Here is a 22559-nt window from a genome sequence, read left to right as displayed (position 1 = left end):
TGAAATCTGATCTCCTGTATCTTAAGTTAACCTTTATCAATATCTTGCCTTAGTTCCATTACATACTTGAGCTCTGGTGGAGACCACTGGGAGTCCAGCTGCAAAACTTTTTCCACTAACAGACACAAACAAAAACACAGGACTGAAGAAGGTAGCCAGTGTACAATAAAAATTAATTCAGAAAGACAAATTAATTCCATGGCCCAGTGACAGCCCTAGTTAAATATCAACATTTTCTGCTTTACTGCCATTATTTCAGCAGACAAACAGGAACAAGAGGAGCTATATTGAACAAAGCTGTAACTAAGCAGATAGAATGAAAACACCGAAAAGTATATATAGGAATTAAAGGCTATCTTCTAACCGTCTTCTGCACATCTTCCACCAACAGCAGCGAGACATGGCATGTGCCTGATTTACATTACAAGTATATAGCAAATCCAGTTTTAATAAAGGTGGTATTACTGCACTCTTTACAAGAGCAGAGTATAAAATATTGCATTATGTTTTAAATGCTATTTGCTGAATATAACGTACTATAACTGATTTCACAGGGTGTCCAGGTTTCCAGTGCCTGCATTTAAATAAACCAGAAATAGATTACATGAATCACACTGTGACTCAACATCTTTGATCCACACTATCCAGAATAAATCTGTGGGGGTTTTTTACACTACACTACAATCAATGCTACACAGAAAAGCTATCCTTAAAGCTGACACTAAAAGTACCTTACCAATGTGAGCAGTCATGTAAACTGTCGTGAAGAGCTTTCCGCAGCACTGAATCCTTGTCGTAAATGCCCCAAGTGGCCTGTAGTACTGAATCAAGCAGGCAGTCCCCTGCAGTGCGATTCCAAAGTGCATAGAGTCTGCTGTCCAAGCGCGTACCCAGTTCCAGTGACCAGTTAATAATGGGAGATTCCTCTTCTAGCTCTGTAACATGACAACCACCTCTTATAAAACCTACCTGCATTTGAAGTTGTCTCAGAGAATCCGAGTAAGATCTTAATAGCATAACCTCTATTTTATTTATGCAAATGGATAAATTGTCAAGTTTTTCCTCCAACTACAAAAACAGGTGAACTTGAAAGGCTGAAAGCACTTCCTTGGGCTAAATATTGTCAGGTGGGTGGGGAGGGAAAACACATCATACACTAGCCTTAAAGAGAATATCATATAATTTCTTTGAGGATTACTTCTGAAGTAGAAAAATTGTTCCATTTTCTTTAAAGAGCTCAGACTTGCTTAAAACTGTAAAGCTCTTAAAAATCCAAAGATACATTATGAACATAATTTCTACAGTCTCCATTCTCGCTCTATACCTTTTGAAGTTAATGTAAATATTATCACGTTTCTGAGGGGGAAATTAATTTGAAAGCATCAAATTTATTTAAAACAAAACTTCAGGCAAATTTAAAAACAAAAAAACAAAAACAAAAAAAAACAAAAACACATACAACACACCACACAACAGAAAATCTCTAAAGACAACCAAGGAAAGATTATAGTTATTCTCAAGGGTGTTTACCTTTCTGAACATCTCTATCAAGTACTTCATCAAATAACTTCTCTTGGACTGTGGGCGGTAAATCTTCAATATCTGGAAAAGTGGAAAGAGAATACAAGATTCACTTAATTTAGCATAAAAAAGACACACACACATTACAAGTTGGTGCTCAGGAGAATTCATGCAACAGCTTTCTCCCTACAATCCCTAATGCTTCCGCTGAAAAGCTGCTGTTATTTTCAGATCCATCATTTGTGACCATAAGCTCCATAGAGCATGCTGAAGTACAGCTACATCTCAGGCTGATTATCTTACCTTTTCTGCAGAAAGGATCAGAGCATGCTTAGGGTAAAAATGGATTTCTCTGAAGGAGAAAGGGAAGCAAAGAACTCCTTTGAAGGTAGGGGAGGAGGGGGAGGATTTCACCACTGCTATAGTTAGGACAGCTTCATTCCAAAGTAGTGGTTTTCCATCCCTCTGAAAGACTTCCCTACCCTGCTGTGTCCCAGTGGACAGGTAGAGCTTGGCAACAGGCTTATCCTTGTCCAAAGCAACCCACTGCCTTAGTTATTTCTTGCAAACTTGGGAGAAATAGTTCAGAGAACGGTACTGCTTTGTGGGCCAGTTTGCAAGTTAGAAGACAGAAGATGAGAAAACTATTGAGCTATGACAGGGAAAGTGTCAGTACTAACTATTCCAAAAACTTTACAAATAGAAGCTGCAATTACAGATTTACCTTTAAAAATATTTGTGTAATGTGCAAAACTCTTGAGTCCTATATTGCATGATGCAATAAACACTATTGCATGTTGTGGAACTCAAACATACTTACACTAAGACAAACAGGGCAAAATACCTATTACTATGATACTTGCACACATACACATTTAAGTAACTGGATTTTGTATGGATAAAGTAAGAATCTGAAAATAAGATACACCTGCAAACATTTAGCTACTGTCAGCGCCCACCAACTCAGTATTCAACTTGATATTTTCCTCTGCGCGAAAACATCTATTATGGAGCACTCTTCCAGTTCTTCCAGATGCCACAGATACTGGGCTGCCCCAGACAAACGTTAGAGGAGCGAGCCATGTTATGCTTCAACATGCTACGCTGGCTTCGGGGCGGGCGTGCTCACACAGGCTGACACGAATGCCGAAACTCCCGAGTGCAGCAGGTTTTTTCCGTTTGTGTCCACCACTGGATGGTGGGGACATTCTCAGCTGGATGGAGAGTGCAGCGCTACCCAGAAGGGCTCCCCAACACAATCCGTGTGGGAAGACAATCCTTGAGCAGTGACCCCTACACACCATTTTTGTTAAATCTTGACTGGGCCTTAGGTGATACTTCAGAGACACGCAGATCTCTTATATTCCAGTGCGATATCTGCCATCCCTGCTCAGATGTCTGATATCCTAGGGCTTCCAGAAATGGTACCAGACACTCACATTTAGGCACCTGAACAGCTCCTGAAGTGTCTCCTTGTTCGGTGCAGGCACTTCTCTTTCCTCAAATTAAAACTGACTCAAGAGTAGCCAGCAATCAATTTAGAAGTTTCGTACTGCACACGTCTGTGCGTTGGCACTTTGGGAGGATCATATTCGGTCAGGAATCAATTTCCACTCGATCTTTCAAGCTGCGTTGTATAGGCAGTATCTGACTACAAATGTGTGATCTACCATTATTCTTGGAAATGCTGACTTGGGACCAACTGCTAAACGTTGATTAGAAGAGATGTTAGGTTGACTAGGTATAATGGAAGTAGAAATATATTAACAGTTCAATGTACAGAAGTTTCAATTTCTATTTCTGGAAAGTCACAGAAGCCAAGTTCAGGTTTTCCTCCACCTTTTGAACATTGTTATTCCTTAATTAATAGTTATCACACATGTCAGATAACCTGCTTACTGGTTTAAAAGGCATCCTGAAAATACCGAACAACTTCAGTTCTGGTGACAGCAACATACTTCTCACATGTGTAATGAAACCACTGTACTGCCCCTCTTTCCCTTCCCTCCCCAAACAGCGACGCAAGTGTCATAGTCTCTAGACACTTGGTACACCCACACTGTCTGCTAACACACATGACCCACAGAAGAAGACTGAATAAAGTGTCTCAAACAGATAATAGTAGACAAGTGGTAAACATTATAGATTTTTTTTTGGAAGAGGAGAAGATGAGAACATTCAAGCAATAGGTTCCAAATACAATTCTCACAATGCTACTGCTTCCCAAAAAAGAAAAACCAGTTTGCTAATTAGTGCAGTTTCCAGCTACACATTAAGTAACCTGATTGCACACTGTCTTATCTCTGGTGGCATTTCTATTAAAGGGAACAGCTACTTAAGATTTAATAAAAATTATTAGAAGATTTTTTTTTTTAAAGACAAACATTTGATGGACATTTTCTTGGTCACAGAGTAATTCAAAAGTATTCAAGAACTGCTACTGCTGTGACCAGGCACAAAGTGTAAAGTGTATTGGAAGAACAGCTCTGGGCCTTAAAGAAAATGACTGAAAATTAGCATAGCTATATAAAAATCGTATTAGAGTATCGAAACATCTGGGCTCCAATCTCAACTTTAATACAGCCTTTCCTTAGAGGACACAACATTTCTTCTTTAATTTCTTCATGTCTGAAGAGCACAACACATGCTCACTTCATAAGAATGATGCATAGGAGGAAGTATGCAAAAACTCAGTATTAATAAGCAAACACCAAACCCTAACCCTATGCACACCACTACTGTCAGAAAGTCAAAGAACGCATCTAAAACTAGCAGTTCTCAACTAAGGTGACAAAGAATCTTTCAACAGTAAGCAGCATTTTATAATTACCTGCAGGTAACGTAAACGTTACAAGGTCAGTTAGAAAATAGCAAGCAAAGTCTCCCTTCCGTTGATGAAGAGATGCAGCGATTTCGCGACGAATTTGTTCTGTAACCTCTGGACACACCATGGCAGGAATGCACTTCGCTGCATGTTGTGATACCTGTAACATAACAGACTTGCTGCACTCAGTATTATTTCTAGTTAAATATAAAGACTCAGGAGGAAGAGCAAAATGGAAAAGGGGGAAAGGGAAAAAACAAAGCAAAAAAAGCCTCACACACACATACAAGGGTTCGCAATATTTTGCTATAACCAGAACATGGCAAGATACTGGATAACAATAGAGAAATATTTCAAAAGCTACGAGTGAGCCCAGACTACATTTTATATATAGAACTTTATTACCACAGCACAATAGTTTCTTACACAGAAACTTCCCCAAAACTGTTAAGATACTTAAATTCCTTACACTTAAGAGCAGCACAAAAAACACCAATACTAACCATATATATAAATGGTTCTAAGAATTTATTAGTATTAATAAAGATTAAATTAATTAATCCTTAGTATTGATATTGAATTTAAAATTAATAAATATGTATCTATGTAAACATAAGACCTTCTTCAGACTTCAGCTACATTTATCTTGCTTCACTTACTCCACTGTTTTATTACTCAGCCCTATGGATCCCATCATCCTTAGGCGCTTCTCCTTCTTAGGCACGCTACTTTCCTCAAAGCCTTCACAACTGCCTTAAGCATCAAAGGAGGGGAGGAGGCAGAATAAAAGTGTGCCTCAGATCAGGTGAGGAACCGTAAGTCCGAGATGAAGAAAATGGTGAAGAAATTAACAAAATTAGTTACAGGCTTAATAAGAGGGAAAGATGAAATAGGGCAAAGACCACCAGAAGGGAGGCACACCAGGCAAAAACACACAAGGAAACGGAACATGCAAAAGCAAGGAGACCACAGAGAGGAACCAACCAGTCTGTGCAACATGGAAGCGGGGGAAAAATAGTTTATTTGCAAAGCAAGAAATTTGCTCTTCCCCGTAAGAGAAGCTCCAAAGAGTCCCACAGAAGAAAGAAAATGGCAGTTCACTGCCAGGTAGACTTATTCATTTACAAGTCTCAAAAAACTAAGCCGTCATTGATCTCAGTGTTTTGCCTCCGGGGCACTTCCTCTCCCCCACCCAAAGCACAGGAAGCCTCACAATGGCTTACAACCACTGCCAGCAAGGTCAGGCCCATGCCAAGACTGCTCCTTTTAATGGGAAACCTGAAAGTCCTCCAGCCCACCGCATGCATACAACTTAGAAATACTGCTTCTTAAGGAGAAATGCGAACAGAACAAAGGCACAAAGCAGCAATTCACTTATCCTTCTAACAATATTGGTCTCTGTCTACCAGCAAATAAAATTACATGTCACTGGCTGCAAACAGCGGCACGGTTACATAAGGTTCCTATTCAGCCTCTGCAAGGGCCAGAGTAACTCACCTCCGTAAGCAAAATTGCTAGCATATCTTGTCTCTGAAAGCGTATAGCCAGATGTACAAGCGTGTACCCAACATCAAAAGCAGAAGGGCGATTTAGCAGGCGTACTTCATCTGCAGTAAGCTGGCGCGCAATATCTCCTCCTGATGACTTGTAAGCCTCGACAGCAGCTAGATCACCTTCTACAACTCCTGAAGAAACAAAACACAGTTTCATTTTAGCTAGCAAATGAACTGTTCTGGACCTTACTTAACACAGTTTGCCTCCATCTATTCTGACACAAACCTAACATACAAATGTCAACTGCATACCAAGCGACTTGCAAATAATTTTTTTAAATGGAAGACTATGAAATACTTGCACTTACCTCACCTCCTAGATCATCTCCAATCTCCAAAACAGTCGGAAGATAGAGAAGATTAAAAGCCAGCTATCATGTGGTGCTGAAGGCCCTTGATGAAATACCTAGCATAACATACTCACTATCATTTTGTTTAACCAACAGTCAAGAAGGCAAATCATTCATTCGCAGTACAGAGATTAGGCCTGATTATTATATCTTCCCTTGTAACTTATATTAAAAAAACAAACTCCTTCCAATTTTGATGTCAGTTAGGAAATAAATTCATTCAAGATTTTTAAGAACAAAGAAAGATTTTTTTTTTTTGAAGGATGGTTTAAAACACAGTGTTGGAAGGGAATAGGGGGCACAAGGCTTTTCTTCAGTTCGCCATCTCTGCTATAAATCAAACATTTATACAGTCATCATCTAGGGTACTCTATTAAAACTAAAGAAAAAACACACATACACACCACATCAACTTTGTGTTGCTTTACTTCTAAAGTGAGAAAGGAAAAAAAAAAAAAAAAAAACACACACAACCAATGTCTTCTAAAGTCCTCTGAAATCTAACTCCTGTACTACATTTTGTACCAACACCATTCATGCTGAGTGCATTCCTTAGCGGTAGTTATCAGAACACACCATCAACAAGAGGCTGAATCTGTTATCTTCAGCCGTATCCCTTTCCAAATAAGATTTCCTAAATTTAGAAATGCCATTTACTATAAAGATCTTATTTTAGATGCATTCTTCGTAAGAGAACAGTGTAATGAATAAAGAGTTGAGGAAATAGAAAAATGACCTTAAGCAAGCCATCTTTGATAGAGAAGTAAACAGAATAAATCTGATTCACAATTGAGAAGAAACCCTATTTGCAGGAGCCCCAGAACAGAAAGAGTAAGAAAACAGTATCAAAGCTCAGCAGCTAATGGTTTTCCTATCATTTCAAAACTTTGAAATTCAGTGATTTTCCTTGATCATATAAAGATGAAAAACCCTCTCCCACCATTTTTGATAGATAAGCCTCATTCCAACTCAGAACAGCCAACAGTTGAACTAGTTTTTACCTGGGACTCTAGAGGCCATGATACTGAAAATGGAGACTCAAGTCCGTCCTGCAATCAATAATTTTACAAAGGCACAAAAAAATTCATCAGAAGAGAAAGGGCCAAGTCTCAGGACACTCACTCCAGTTCACCTTTTTTTGGTCTGGTGTTTTGAATCACTCAATCCCTGACCGAGCAGCTCTGCTCCTGTTAGGACATTGCACTTCAGAACTAAAACATACTATCAAAGCAAAAGGTACAGCATTTACTGCCAAAACTTATCCATAACAAGAATGCCAAGTGTAGCATTTTATTTCCATGCAACCACATTTTTATGCCACTGATAAGGCACTACCCAGGCTGGTCATGATATATCATTCCAACCAAATGCAGCACTGATGCTTTTTTACAGATTTACATAGATATCAAGTCAGACACTATCTAATGACTTGTTTTCTTAAAATGAAAAAGAAAAACCTTGAGAGAAGAACAGATTCTCTGCTACTTTACGACACCCTCAAATTTATACTATTTTTATGAAAAATACCTTTATAAAGGCTGATTAAATTTTGACCACATCTATTGACAAGGAAAAAAAGATTCCTGTTATCATATTTGCCTATTCCACTGACCCATGCAAAGACAAAAACACCAAAGACCACCCTAAGATTGGAAGGTAGCGATCCTGACAATTCAAACATCCCAGCCTAATTTCAAAAATCAAAGAATCAAACATTCCAAATACGACCTGTCAGTGACGGACGAGCAGTCCCAAACCATCGTAGAAACCTGAATCGGCCAGCCCTTCCAGTACGCACCACAGGACAGCCAGAAGTCAGGGCTCAGCCAATTTGGATTTGTCACTACTCCTCTACGCCCCCATCCTCAGCTGCTAAGGCAGCTTACTGCCACCTCGCTCTTAATAAAACCTCGGCAACAACTGAGATTTTAGACTGACACTGAGGCAATCGTGAGGTTTGGCAATGCCTTCAAGCACTAACTACTACAAGCTGCAGTTGGGATCAAAATCCTTGACACATGCTGCATACAGCACTGCCAGCTCCTGCAGTTTATTCCTAAGTTGTACAATACTTGACATTCCTAAAAGCCCCATGTCCTGGAATTACTAAAATTACTACATAGGCTTTCATTTAAAAAGTACATTTCTAAGCCTCACTGATTAAGTTTAAGCTTAAAAAAAAGTAGGAAAAAAAAGTATGTCAAAAATAGGCAAGCTGAATAAGCTTTCTAGGCCTTATTAAAAATGGAGAGTGTAAGTTCGATATGGGGTTGGCAAGACTGTTGATCTAGCAGAAGTAAAGAACACTGATGTTTGCTAAATGGCACCTGAAGCTAGCACAGTTACAGCACATAAAGGGGGCCGGGGAAACGCGTACACGTGCATGCACTGTATCTGGTTATTCTCTGGTCCCTAGTTCAAATGGCCAAGTGACTATTTATGGGGGGCCGGGACGGGGAGGAGGAAGAACGGCAGCGAGTTTTTAGCACAGGTCCAGACAAACCCACTTCTAGACATACAGTGAGACGTCCTTAACCATTTTGTAAGCAAGTCTTAATACACAAGCACAATGCACCAGACCAAACCAGCCAGAGCTTGTTTTGCACAAGTTTTTGCACAGAGACAAATACAAGTCTATTTTTTTTATGAGATGCTTGCTCTTGCAAGCCTGTTGTACGCTCTAATGTCTGGCACTACTTTGCACTAAAATATTGTGAGCTAAGTACCCAAAGCATCGCTACTGCAGGGCTTATTTTCAGTGATTACTGCAAGAGTCCTTGGTCCCTCTCACCCAGGAGGGAAAAAAAACAAAAACAAAAAAACCCTACAAACTTCTCTATACCTACTCTGCCAATTATCTACTCCGTATTAGCTGATTCGAAAGAACAGGGAAAATTCCTGACAGCTCATCAGGTGCCAGTCTGCCTACAGTGCCAGTCAGTATAATCCAAGGCTGCAACGAAGACTGAACAAAAATATGGTAGCTTCTGCAACAGGCAGATGGCCAAATCAGAAGAGATGGTTCTTGCCCAAAACTCTGGAGTCAACTTGACTACACAGAAAGCTGCCTGCAAATCTTAAATTCAGTATCACAACTCCAAAATAAGCTCTTAACCCCTGCTTTTATTGACAAAGGAGGCACATTCCTACAATGGCTTTAATTTCTGTCAGATGGATGATAGTCTCCAATTCATTAATTCTATCTAAAAAAAGCTTAACAAAACACTATTTACAAGATTACAGAAATATTTACTGATGTTATAATTCACTACATTTCATAAAACACAAGTGCTTGATTACTTAAACAAGCAGTCTTTGAAACATGTTCTGATAAAGTGCATGCCAGTTAGATTTTTCCCACTGACACCCACTGCATTCTTGGTGCTGTTAAAATGTCAAAAGGAAGAGTGGCATTTGCCTTAAGACTGTTCTCATAACCCTCATGAGTGCTTAAGTAGCTAGGTCTCTTGCTAGAGCATACCTGAGATTATTCACAAGAGCTACATATACGGAAACAGGCCCTTAAAATTCAATGCATACATCTGACTCACAGCAAGAATAATTCTTGTTTAAAGTGGATTCCAGAAATGTTAGCTTGGTATTGCAACTAAAGAAATTGCTCTTTTTTTAAACCCCTAGGAGAAGCAATTTTGCTTTGCTTAATGCACAAGTACACGACTATAAACTGACATCTTAAGTGACACGACAGAATGCAAAGTGAGGCATGCAAGTCAAAGGGGAAAAAAAAGTGAAAGTTAGTATTTTGTGTTTACAGGTTCAGCAGTGCTCCTATTTGAATTCAGGGAATTCTTATTGAAATATTCTTTCACAGCACCAAGAGCCAAGGTTTCTTCTTCTCCTACTGAAATCCCAACTCCTACAGAGAGCACAAATCTGGAATATGCAGTCTGAGTTTACACAAGAAGATACATGATAAAGAGATTAAGAAGGTATATTAAACAAATACTAAAATTAAAAAAATATATAAATTACCCAATAACAATTATTTATACCATTTTGATCCTGCATTTTCCTGACAACTGTCAAACCCATCTTCTTCATTAGATATCTGAAGTTACATTTGCTAGTATTTATAAGCCTATAATTAGCCTAGTTGCTAAAACCAGAACACTTCAGCTAAGATGTTGTTTAACTCATTCTTTAATACATGTAGATATTCATAAGATTCAGTGCAGTAACACAAGCTAAGAAAATATGCGGGAGTTTAACAAGCACAGCTGAAGAGCTAAACCCTGTTTGCCTTAACTGCACAGTCCCACCGGCTTCCGAACAGCTCAGTGTAAAAGCAAGTTCCAAAGCAAATACTACAGCAGGGTCCTCTGGTATCTTTTTGATAGTTCTGGAGCGCACTGGCTAGTACAGCTTACAAATAAAACAGCAAGTTCTTTTGAACGGACTGCGATTCAGTCCTGCCCTGCTGGGTCAGGACAGAAGCGCTCCAGCATATACAGTTCCCGACAGACGCAAGGTTTAAACATACAGGGAGAGAGATTAAAAGCAGCAAACAAGGACAGAGTGCATTAACCCTCATTTCAACCACATTCGCTGTCAAGCTAGCTAAAGGTTCCTCAACGATACCGCAGGTGATCCTTAGGGACACGCAAATGAGCTCCTGCACAGCAGCGCAAGGCAGCGGGTCAGACAGGCGGCAGTAGGCTCCTGACCCTCAACACCTGTAAAAACTCCCCGCTAAAAGAGACAGGTTTGCAGGCTTGCCTATACCGCCGGGGAGGCATTCCCGTTCAGACAGCTGCTCTACCTCTCTTCCTGCTTGTCTGCTAATACCCATCCACCCAAGGCAGTGGTTTCATAGTTCCTACACACGGACTACGCTTCCCTACATAACAGCTTTGCTTATACTAAGACCTGCACCTGAATAAGAAAAGGGAATGAATAATCGGAGACCTGTGGTCCTCAGGAGGTGTACTCAGTTCCTCCCCTGCCCCGAGCAGTCTTCTCAAAAGCGAGCCGTAAACAGTCTTCTCTGTGCCCTCACTACGTATAATCAAACTGCAAAACAGCAGCCCAAGTTACTTTGCAGATACTAGCTCTGTTTGGATTAGCGCAACCACAGACTAAGCCCAGAGGGGTTATCTGTGGATGAAGGGGTACGCTGCTAGACAGCAAGCAGTTGAGCACAATTAAGCTGAAATGAAGCAAACAAAAGGAAAATGAATTTTCATAACATACCTGCTTAAATAAATACAACTTCTTGCTAAACTAATGCAAGAGTGGGAACAAGCACCTTTGTTTAGATAATAACTAAAGAATAAACCAGAAAGGTTTGTTTGTTTGTTTTAATTTAAGAAGGTTGCAATGCAATGCTCACACCTCACCTTCCAGCTATTTATCAGGGGAGTCTAAGGTGGTCATAAAGTGTTTTATTATCAGTAACTACCACATTTTATCATTTTATGCACCAAAACATTCAGCGTGAGAAGAATTTCTCCTCTTAGTGGAAGCATTCCTTCACAAGCAAATATGAAGATTCACATCAATTAATACAAAATTAAAGAGAAGGACTGTCTGAAAAAAACTTCACGAACCTCTATCAGCTCACTTCTGCTCGTTCTCCTCTACCTTCATTTTCAGGACCTCCCTTCATGGTACTAGTACACAGTACCCAATTCGCAGCAGATCACTCTAAGTAATGACAGCTTGAGAGAAAATCTTCTGTATATTAAATTTTTAAACTCCTTAAGCTCAGCAACTTGCATTAGCTTAAAAAATAACTTCCAAGACAACAAGTACTTTAAACTTGAAGCCATCCAGCATACGAGAGTTTGACGACAACACATTCTTTTTTTCCATGCAAACATCTCTTATAGCTGCATATAGTCCATATTTCCTTGTAATATGTTAAAAACACGATAAGCAGCACACCTATGTAGGAAAAACTGTAGAAAGAGGTCCCTGCCCCTCTCGTCAGAGGTATCCACCCCTTTAGTCATGTTAATGATGAACCAGTCGCTTGCAGGGTTGCACCCTAAAGGGAGGTAAGAAAACTGAAAAAGCAGGAATGTTTTTAAAGTTAATAACCAGAAGTGCTTCCAAGACAAAATTAAGTAACTAGTTTTAACCTGATGGTTATTCAACTATTTTTAGCATAAAAGAGCAGTCAAGAGACGCAAGTAAAAATTACTTCAGGAGTTTAGATTTTCTACCAGGGAGTAAGGCATGCAGAGTTTTGCCTGTTCCAAAGATATGCAACAACAGGGTTTTTCTTTTATATATGTGTACGTACACACACGTACACACAGATGTGAAATAGCAACACCAGAACACGTATGTTAGATACAGAACAAAGTTCAGCAAGGTGTTTCTTACCCAGGCGACAGCTGCAGGCTTACATCATCGTCACTCGGCACGGCAGCTCATTACACCCAGTCGTGCTTCCCCGTACTGCAGAGGAACTGGGGGCAGCAGGAGGACAGGCCATGCCGCTCGCACCAGGACCTCTCCTCCTCAGCATTCCCAACAAGGCGCTGCTCACCACGTTAGCCAAGGCCACCCCGGCAGGTAATCGCCTGTCAGGGACTAACTCGCGCTACCTGGCCTAGATTAGCTTACCCAGGAACGTGACCTTTCTCCTCTCCAGCAGCTTGCTCCCACTCCCTTATTACAGCAGCAGGGATCCGCAGCAAGCTTTAGCTGTAACACGGATGGGGTTCGGAAACTGGTCTGGGCTAACTAAAGGGGGGGGGGGGGCAAACAGCTAGGACAACGTCTTCGGGCGGTCTGGGTGCAGTGCCAGCTGGAAGCGCTTGCTGACCATCAGCAAAGAGCCACGCGCTCTGCAGGACAGCGCTGGAGGAGGCCCCTCCGCGCTGGCTGCAACGCGTTCCAGGACACTACTCGCAAACTTAGCGCCTACATCCAGACAGACTGACTAGCCTTTCCCACAGTGTTTGGGAAAGCTTGGCTAATACACTTGGCACTGTCTCAAAAAACTGAAGCGGGAAAAGGACAGAGAAAAAACCTGTAACAGAGATAAAAGTAGTTGACAAAAAAACTAAGCAGACACATGTCGGCAAACTAAGAGCGAGCTAACAGTCCTTTTAAGGATGTACTGCAAAACAAGATTTATTAGAGATTACTCAAATATTTTGGATTTGTTTAAGAAACACTCTTAGTTGTTTCTTTCACACTGCTAAGACGACTGCACATACAGCAGGTCGTGGAGCCACCACGTGTAGCGAGGGAAGTCGGCCCTGGGATGAAGTCACCTTGCCGACCCGAACAAAGACAAGAGCTTTCTCTCCCGCAGCACTCTATACGCAGGGGTGGAGGAGAAAGGAAGAGGAGAAGAAATGCAGTTTACTTTTAATCTGTGGGCTACCGTTCCAGCTCAGGAGTTAAGCACACAACTCGGCAGTGCCCTATAGCAATCGCACCCTGCTAGCACCCCTCGAAAACCTAGCCCTGGACGCACCAGAACCGGGGGAGCTGCAGCGAGTCCCAAGCGTTAGCCCCAAACAAGCTCCGAATGCTAGAAAGGTGTTAGAGCCACAAGCACCATCGCACACCTACAGCCCTCCTCCTCCGTCTGTACAGCTTACATCCCAAGCCGGCTTTAGGCAGATGCTTCCCCAGGCCCCACAGCAGTACCGCTCCGCTGACGCATCAGGCTCCCTAACCCCCACAGCCACCACACCTCTCTTTGGGTCTCTTTGGCATAGACACCACGAGTTATAAAAGACAATGGATGTTAATTTTAAATATTTATTAGGTTAACTCCCTCCCTTCCCCCCCCCCCCCAAAAAAAAGTGAGGGTCACCTTAGATTTCACATTAACCTTGTATTAGGCCAGTACAATAGAAGGCAGGTGTCCTTGCAGAAACAGTTGGTAATTTCTCATTGTAACTCAAACTGGCATTTGTAGTAAGTCATGTTACTCATTAACCATATTTACTAGATGTTTTGCATTGATTTTGATAAATTCTCACTAAAATTCATTGAATCATAGCTCTAAAATCTCATCCTTTTGAGAGCAGATCATTTACAGCATATAACCACTGTTGCCAAACCCAGATCAATAACCAAAAATGGAGACTAAGTACGTTTACTTGCAGAGGTTGGGAGGGGTAATGAATGCCCTTAGGGTTCTTTGGCAAGAATACCCTGCATCAAGGAAACTGCTCACGCCAAAAATATAATAGTTCCATTCACAACATTCTGTACAACCTACTGCATGGAATAGAAGCCTTGATGGCCCATTTATTAAATGAGGTGCATAGAGCATTAATGGATGTTTCCAAGAAGAGTCAAAAGCCACACGTGCAGGTAATTTTCTACATCCACACAACAAACTAGATACGTGTCTGTCTTCACGTTTTGCCTAGGAACAAGTGTGGAATAAAAGCAGTTTGATAACTGTTTTTATGGAACTTCACATTAAATTAAAAATCTGGTAAAAAAGAATTTTATAAGAGAATCGAGATGAAAACAGGAAGTTCAGCTAAACAACTGGTCTAAAGCATCCTGATCAAACATTCACCTTGGTACCTTCCAAGAGATATCATCTTCCAAGAAATTTCCTTTTCTCTTAAGGAGATACAACTAGCCTGCCAAGAATAACTCCTACTCTTGCTCCTCTTAAATCTTTGTAATTTCAGTGAAAGCTATACTTTGTACATGCAAAAAGCTTGCACTAATGCGTCTCTCCCATGGAAGAGAGACAGCAAATGGACCCTCCAAAACTGGTTTCGCTTAAGCTCAGGAGGTACACAGTCTGAAGTTACCGAATCTTAAGCTTTCACTGGTCAGCTGAACTATGCTAACACTACATACTCACTCTATCAACTTTCACACTTACCCGGTAATTCACGAGAACCTGTTCTATTTTGGAATTGTGTGTGACTGAAAATTTACAAGTGATCAGGTTGACTAACGATTTACAAGAGCTCCAGTTGGCTAACAAATAAGAAGTTACTAAGTCACCATAACTCAGTTGCTTTCACTGTGAGACCATATGCTTCAGGCAAAATGGTTCACTCAAAAGTTCAGGTGCTTTAAGCATGTCATACTAAGATAACAAAAGAACTAGCAGAAGTTTGGCTTATTGCTTTTAAATTTTGTGGTTAAACTAGTATATCTTTCCAATATAGACAGGCCCTGCATAACATGGAGACTTAACTGCAAAAGAAGCTGTGAAGTTTTAATTAGTCTTCCTGAGAAAGTTTTTCCTATCAGGAAGAATATTGGAGAGAGAGAGAGAGAGGAGAAAAAAAAAAAAAAAAAGCAAAATGAAATTCTGAAACAAAGCATTAACAAACAGCCTTGGTGTTTCTGTTTTTAGTTAAAAAGTTAAGTATAGCAAGTTTTTAAGTTACAGAAAAGAATCCACGAAATCTATGAAAATTCAGCACATGCAACTCAATTTTCATTCTGGCTTTCTCATTAAGTATCTTAACAGGATACCTTCAAAGCATTTTCATTTTAAATTAACCAGTCTCACAACTTTTATGAGCATCGTTTTCTGCAGGTCATATACAGTTTTATAATCTCAAACAACACTGAACACTTGCAAAATTAATGTTCCAAAATACAAACTGCAACAATTCCCATGCAGATTAAGTATGAAACGTGACACACTTCAAAGTGCTATGGAATAGTTCAAAATATTTTTCACTTTTCAAGCAGCAGAGAAAAAAAAAACCTCAAATATTTAACACAGTCGTTATCAGAATGCAAGACAGACACCTGTGAGGCACAGGAATGACCTCCAAAGATTGATCTTGAGTATTCAGTAACTTACAGAATAACATATAGTATTTTAATTGCTTCATTTCAGAAAGAAAAAGTATTATATGTCTGCTAGCAGGGAAAGAGCTGAAGGTACCAGGAAACATCGAGGAATCTAGTTATTTTCAAGAGAAAAATTTCTTCATCTGAAGCTATTTACCCAACACAAAAATAAAATGGAATACTTATTAGCTCAGAGAAACCAAATCCCAGATAGTCAACAGCATTTACACCTGATCAAATATATTAAATAAAACATGTCCACAAATTAGTTTTTCCAATAATAAGCATGTCGAACAAAGCGACTTCACGAAACATGAGACATACCAGGAATGCTAGCGTTTCAAATGAAGTTGTCCTACTCTAAATATAGTTGTATATTTCAAGTGTTTAGCCTGCTTGAATGCTAGGGCACGAGATAGCTTCTTCTGGGAAGTTACAGCACAAAAATTAACTCACAAGGTCAATAACTGGAGAAAACCCTGCTCTCACATGTCTCTGTTCTTTAACAGCATTGGGAGAGTTATCCAGAATTTCCTTAGGAAAGCACTAAAATACAAAACAAAATTGGTATTTGAACTTTTTGAATTAGTTGACTACAAAAGCACTTTCAGAAAGCCTGCAAACATTTACAACACAGTATCTGTATTAATACATTATTACTTTCAAGGTCAGTATTACATGCGCAGTTTCTTGGAGCTACATATTTTTGTGTTATTTTTAACATCTGACAGAGCATCTTGTACTGTTATAAGCTCTATGCTGTTTACAAATACTCCCAAGCTGCAGCTGCTGATTCTACTAGCATATCTTACCATAGTAAAGAGAAGAGTAACCTTCATACCCAGTAATAGCATTTTTTACACTTCTATATGCAGTAAATTATCTTGCAGATCAGTTTTGTAGTTTTCCAGCTTTTGGGCTACACAGCACAACAGAATCCGTTTACAAAGAAATCCATTTCTACAAAAGGTCAACAAAAGCCCAAGCACATTTGCTGCTAAAGAGAAGGCACACATCCAATCCTGTTCAGTTAGCAGATGAACTCTGCACTCTCACTTAGCAGGTGTTATTTCAGGAACTTCCACATTTGGTTCACTTTTTAAAAATTAAAATGTTTAAAAAAAAAAAAAATCTGCTTCAAACACAAATTTCAAATTTGTTTATGTTCCTCATCCTCCCATAATATCTAACCATAGGCACTAACAGTGTAGCTTAGCAACAAACAACTTACCAACACAAGCATTTAAAAACAGCCAGTCAGTCTTTTTCATTCTATTTTTTATTTGCTTTAGTTTTTTGAAGTCAACTTCAAGTTCTTCCTTGCTGCCAACAGCTCCAGCCAACTCAATTCTTTGGAAGTCCATTTTTACATCAGATTCACGTTTGGTTGTAGGTGGAGATCTTCTTTGGCTATTACCACTACTAGAGCTTCCTCTCCATCGAGCTCTGTCTTGCTCATTTATGATCGAAGAAGCCTCTTCTGTGTCTGCCAGTTCTATTGCTTCTATGTTGTTAGGTCTGGGGTGATCGCATACAACACATTTTCTGGCCTTCGCCCAGTTTTCATATGTACAAACAGAACAAGTCCAATGCTGAGCCCTTGTGTTCAGTTTATTTCTGTCATTGTATTCCTCACATGGATCCACAGAAAAAGGAACCGGTCTTGAACCAGATCCTGAAGACTGAGGAGATTCTGTGGGACTCCTGGTCCTGCGCTGAGACAAGCACTGAGTACATCTTATCGCTCTTGGCCAGTTCAAGTATGTGCACATGTGGCATGACCATTTATTTGCACTTTCCATACTGTAAGATGATTTAACCCTTGGTCTTGCACTAGAATCTGGACATATCAAAGGACTACTCCCTCCTTCAGTGCTCGTAGGATCCCAGTCTCTACCAATATCACTTGAACCACTTTTAAATGGATCTTCTGTGATAATTGTTCCACTAGGTCGCTGAGCACGGCACATGGTACATTTGATTGCAGATGGCCAATTTTCATATGTACAATACTCACAAGCCCATTTAATTCCACGTTCTGTCATCGTGCACTTCTTGAAATGAACTGCGTCAGGCAGAAAGCTAAGTAATCAAAATATATCATTAGTATGCAATGACTGCAAAGAATTTCCATTTCTTTAAAAAAAAAAAAAAAAAAAAAACTCGTAAATTAGATGTAACCCAACTGATACATATTACACCGAAGAATATGAATATACTCTTAGGACACTATTAGGACATGGTGGGGTATGAACAGGATAAAAGATTTGAGCTAAATGACTTACAATCAAGCTGCTTTCCATACACTGCACTTTTAAATGCAGAATTCAGGACTTCCCAAAGCAGAAGTGAAAGGAAACTAGGCCCTACATTTCAGGTAATCTTTAAATTTGAACAGATGCTTCAAAATAAAATTCAGAAGACAGACATACATTAAGTGCTGAGAATACTGGAAGAGAGACCAATAAGGCCGCAGAAACAAGTCACAATTATTAAACTACTGAAACAAAACTCAACATGAATACAGCAGTACAGGAAAAGAAACACAAACTCTAACATCTCTTTTGCAAGATCTCTTTTGCCACTTCAGGGAAGGAGCAAATCAGGCAGGCGGTTATACGAAAAGTAAGCAGGTCTTTTAGAGAAGTAAGGTAAAAGCGATCACACAACACGCATAGGTTTGAAAGTTTTATACATGTGCTTAATGAAGATCATGCCTCAACCGGACATCACTCATAAGATTCGTGTGTGGTTAAAATAACACTAAAAAAAACAAGCACAAGCTAAGCCTGTTGACAAGTAGCACTTTTATTCTACAATCTAGATTTCAATCCAGTTCCAACTCACTTTTTCTCTAATGAAGAGGAGATTCCGTCTTCATGCTGGCTCAGACCTTTTCCTCAGATTGCCAAATATGAAGGATGACACTAAGCAGACAACTATTCCTGTAAACAGAATGAAAACAGATTCATTATAGGTTTCCTACTGGACCTGAGTAACCAGAAAGTTAATTATTAAATGCCACACCTATTCTGATCCCAATTTATTTGTTTAAAGTCAGTCACGACCTCTTGAGACTAACATATAGACTGTTTAAAATAAAATCAATATTTAAAAGGGACCAACCACTATACAAGCAATCAGTCACTCTACTAAAGTAGAAGAATTAGATCCAAACAATTCTGAATTCACACCACAACACCTATAAACAGTCTTATTTGAATCTAAAACTTAGGATGGAGAAGAAAAAAGGCTACGATTTCACAGTTTGTGTGGAGGGGATAATAGCAGGAAGAACGAGACAGGTAAATAAAGGATATATAGGAAAACGTATATAGTCTATTTCCTCCCTTACCACAGAATTGCTACTCACCATATAAGACTCTTATACGTGCTATTTTCAAACATACAAAACTGTCTAAAATACAAACTTTTCATGTCAGCTGACTGACAATTCTTACATTCATTATATTGCAACTCTTCCGGTTAATAACAACACTCCGAGTCTAGTGAACAAAAACCTCAATAGAAGAGTTACACAACAGGATTAAATTCAAAACCTAGGCACATCAGACTAAAAATCAGTTAATACCTGTTCTCCAAGTAGGAAATCATTTACGAGTTGGTACATTCTTCACTGAAACACTTTCATATACATCTTGATCTACCAAGGCACAGTTACACATCCATTTTAATTTGTCAAAATCCAGGCTGCCACGGAAAGGCACAGTGGTACTCTCTTCCCAAGCCCTTATTCATTCCTACCAGCTCCCGGTTGTGGACTCCAGCACGCCGTATAGTTTTTCCAACAGCTCAACTCTCTGATCTATTTACCAGATCAGGTGGCTGCATGAATGAGGGGCTATCACATGGCCAGGACAGAGGAGAGGGCAGCACTATCCTTTTCAGTAGCGGTCCATATTTATGCTGCGTGAAAGCGGACGAGCGATCGGGAACACAAACAGCATGCTCATAGCTCAGGTTCTAACTGCTTGTTTGAACAGTCTGGAGAGCACTTCACTCCCACCTCCAGGTTATAAAACTGTGTCAGACTAAGGAATGTGCTGAGAAGGCAATTAGACTTCCTATAGCTTCCCCTCCACCACCCACTCATAAAAGCCCATGTCCAATGGGTTAAAAAAAAAAAAAAAAAATGCTAACACCCCCATATCTGTAATAAAATAGGAAAAAAAATACATATACAGGAATGAAATCAACTTAATTCTCCTTAATGCCATTTCTTTAATGGTGACTTTTCAGAAACTTGGGACATAAACAGCTTTGCTACTCCAAAAAGTAAGTGAAGCTTTACCAAATCTGTTCCTACATCAGTATACTTAAGGCTTGATTCATCCATTCCATTTAGTCACAGGTTTCTTTCCAGTTCCCCAAATAACTTTTACATGACTTCAACTTTTCTTTAACGAGCTCGTTCTTTGCAATAATAGTAAAGCTCTGAGATATTTATTGTTTTCTAGTTATGAACTTAAGACAACTAAAATGCTTCTAAGGAAAGAGTATGAAGATGCACATTATCAGTGCATCTGTCAACTGCCACCAACAGAACTGTTAAGAACAGTTTCATCTATACTACATACAGAGAGAGGGAAAAAAATAAAATAAAATAAAATAACAGGAAGTGGCTGTTCCAATAGTTCTGTGTCCAATATAAGTTTGAGAACAATTTCTACCTGATCAGAATTGGTATGATTTGAGCAGGTTATTCTTTTAATCTCAATTATCCAATGGGCATACAATACATGAAGAAGCCCGAGATGGATCTGTAACTGTAAGAAGTCTCTCATCTGCCCCAGTTCGTAAAGCCTTAAAGCATTACAGCAATTCCCAGCATAAACAAATCCCAACTCACATTTGGGCTTTGTGGCGGGGGAAAAAAAAACCACAAAGCATCATGTGTTTTACTGACATGAAGTCTGGGAAGAGACTGCCGCTCAAGCTGGAAAGTGGCAGGTGGCAAAAGTGACCTAAACAAGCACCGAGATATTATTTATGAAACTAAATAGCACTGTACATACTGTGTTACAGAAAAGTTTATACATATCATGAGACTAGTTTATTAGCTGCAACTACTCTCTGTGCCTCTTAAAAAGCTAGATGTTTTCAGACATAATTCTTAGAGGGGCTGAGCATCTGCAGCTTCAAAAGCCTCCATTTAAGATACAAGCTCATACCTCCAAACATGAGGCCTTCAGTTATTATGAAGGATATACAAAGGCTTACGTGGAACAATGCAATTTCTAAGTGTGAATTAAAGTCACTTTTTATACCAAAAAACTACTTCAGAGTCATGTATATCTTGTTCTTATAGGTCTGGAAACAAATGCTGGTAATCTTCCTGTATCAAAAAAGTTACCCAAAAGTTTTCAAAATATTTCAGTTTCTTTGGCATTTTAAAAGCCTTTAGCTTTTCCAGATGTATTTTATCAGTAACACTGGAGTAAACCTGGTCCACCAAAGGTTTGTCTCAGAATTGCATGCACTAGTTGTGTATTTCCATACGAACAGTTTAACTGACTGATAAGTAACTGATGCATTACTCTGAATACGCAACTCTGAGTCTGTTCAGCAAAATGTCCAATCATAATGATAAAGACAAAATACAGGCTTCCTCCCCTTCGTTAGTTCTGCTGATGCCCACTACTGCACAGCGAGAAGGGGGTATTTTATTACTTTTTTTCAGAATTATTTCTTTAACATTAGGTTTTCAAGTTAACTGTTATTTTAGATTCCTCACAGAGGAGAAGCTGAATCCCATAGTATCTCCTCTCACGGAGAAATAGCATGACAGTGACTATGAGGTCAGCAAAGGCGGTATATGCTTGAATGTCCAAAGCACGGAATTAAAACCTACAAAGCTTCAAACAAATTCTAACGGATCAGTGTATACAGTGTGCTAAATACCTTCCAGGCAGACTAGCAGAGTAACTCAGCACACTGAAGAGAAGCATATATTAAATTCTTATACATCACAAAGAAAGTTGCTGCAATATTCCAGCATTAAAAGATTATATTTTATTAAATAAAACAAGTCAACAAAAGGTCATCCATCTCTAAGAAATAATCAGAATTTTTTGTTTTACTTTGTTTCAACTTGCACGAATGTTATTGTTTTTAGCTGCATGGGAACATACTAAGTGGCATACAGAAATAGGGAAGAAACAATGAAGTCCTCAAATAACATTTTTGTGACAGGATGGAACTATATTCCCCTCCATGTAAGTTAATTATTCACTGCCACCAGAAGTTAATTTTTCCCTTGGCTCAAACAATGAATGCTGTGGATTATTATTATTATTATTATTATTTTTAATGGTCAAGCCCTTCCCAATTAACAGGCCAACAGCTGATGCAGACCAGTCTACACTAAGGATTTCTGCTGAGCTGGTTATGTCAGAAGCACATCTGCTGGCAGAAACCTCATAATTATACTGATCAAATCAGTTTTCCCATCTTAATTTGTTTTGCTTATGTGCAATGATTTTCAAACAAAGCTAACTTTGCTTTTATATTTACACCCAAATT

General features: G+C 39.4%; 1 protein-coding gene across 6 annotated transcripts in view; it reads right to left on the bottom strand.

Annotated features, from left to right (window-relative positions):
* ZRANB1 (zinc finger RANBP2-type containing 1) overlaps positions 1-22559 on the bottom strand; it is a 45295-nt gene that overhangs the window by 11862 nt on the left and 10874 nt on the right. For all 6 annotated transcript variants that reach the window (XR_010884766.1, XM_067300367.1, XM_067300363.1 and 3 more), the window contains 6 exons: positions 18864-18961; positions 17248-18098; positions 5843-6030; positions 4352-4505; positions 1531-1602; positions 737-935 (listed from right to left, as the gene is read on the bottom strand). Coding sequence is in view for 5 of the 6 variants with exons in the window: in XM_067300367.1 (XP_067156468.1) it covers positions 737-935; positions 1531-1602; positions 4352-4505; positions 5843-6030; positions 17248-18061 (1427 nt within the window). In the remaining variant the exon portion in view is untranslated. The remainder of the gene's footprint in view (positions 1-736; positions 936-1530; positions 1603-4351; positions 4506-5842; positions 6031-17247; positions 18099-18863; positions 18962-22559) is intronic.

This window comes from Apteryx mantelli, chromosome 7 (genome assembly GCF_036417845.1).
Source record: "Apteryx mantelli isolate bAptMan1 chromosome 7, bAptMan1.hap1, whole genome shotgun sequence".
Lineage (NCBI taxonomy): Eukaryota > Metazoa > Chordata > Aves > Apterygiformes > Apterygidae > Apteryx > Apteryx mantelli.
Note: the sequence above shows the minus strand (reverse complement) of the source record. Positions and strands in the feature narration are given on the sequence as shown.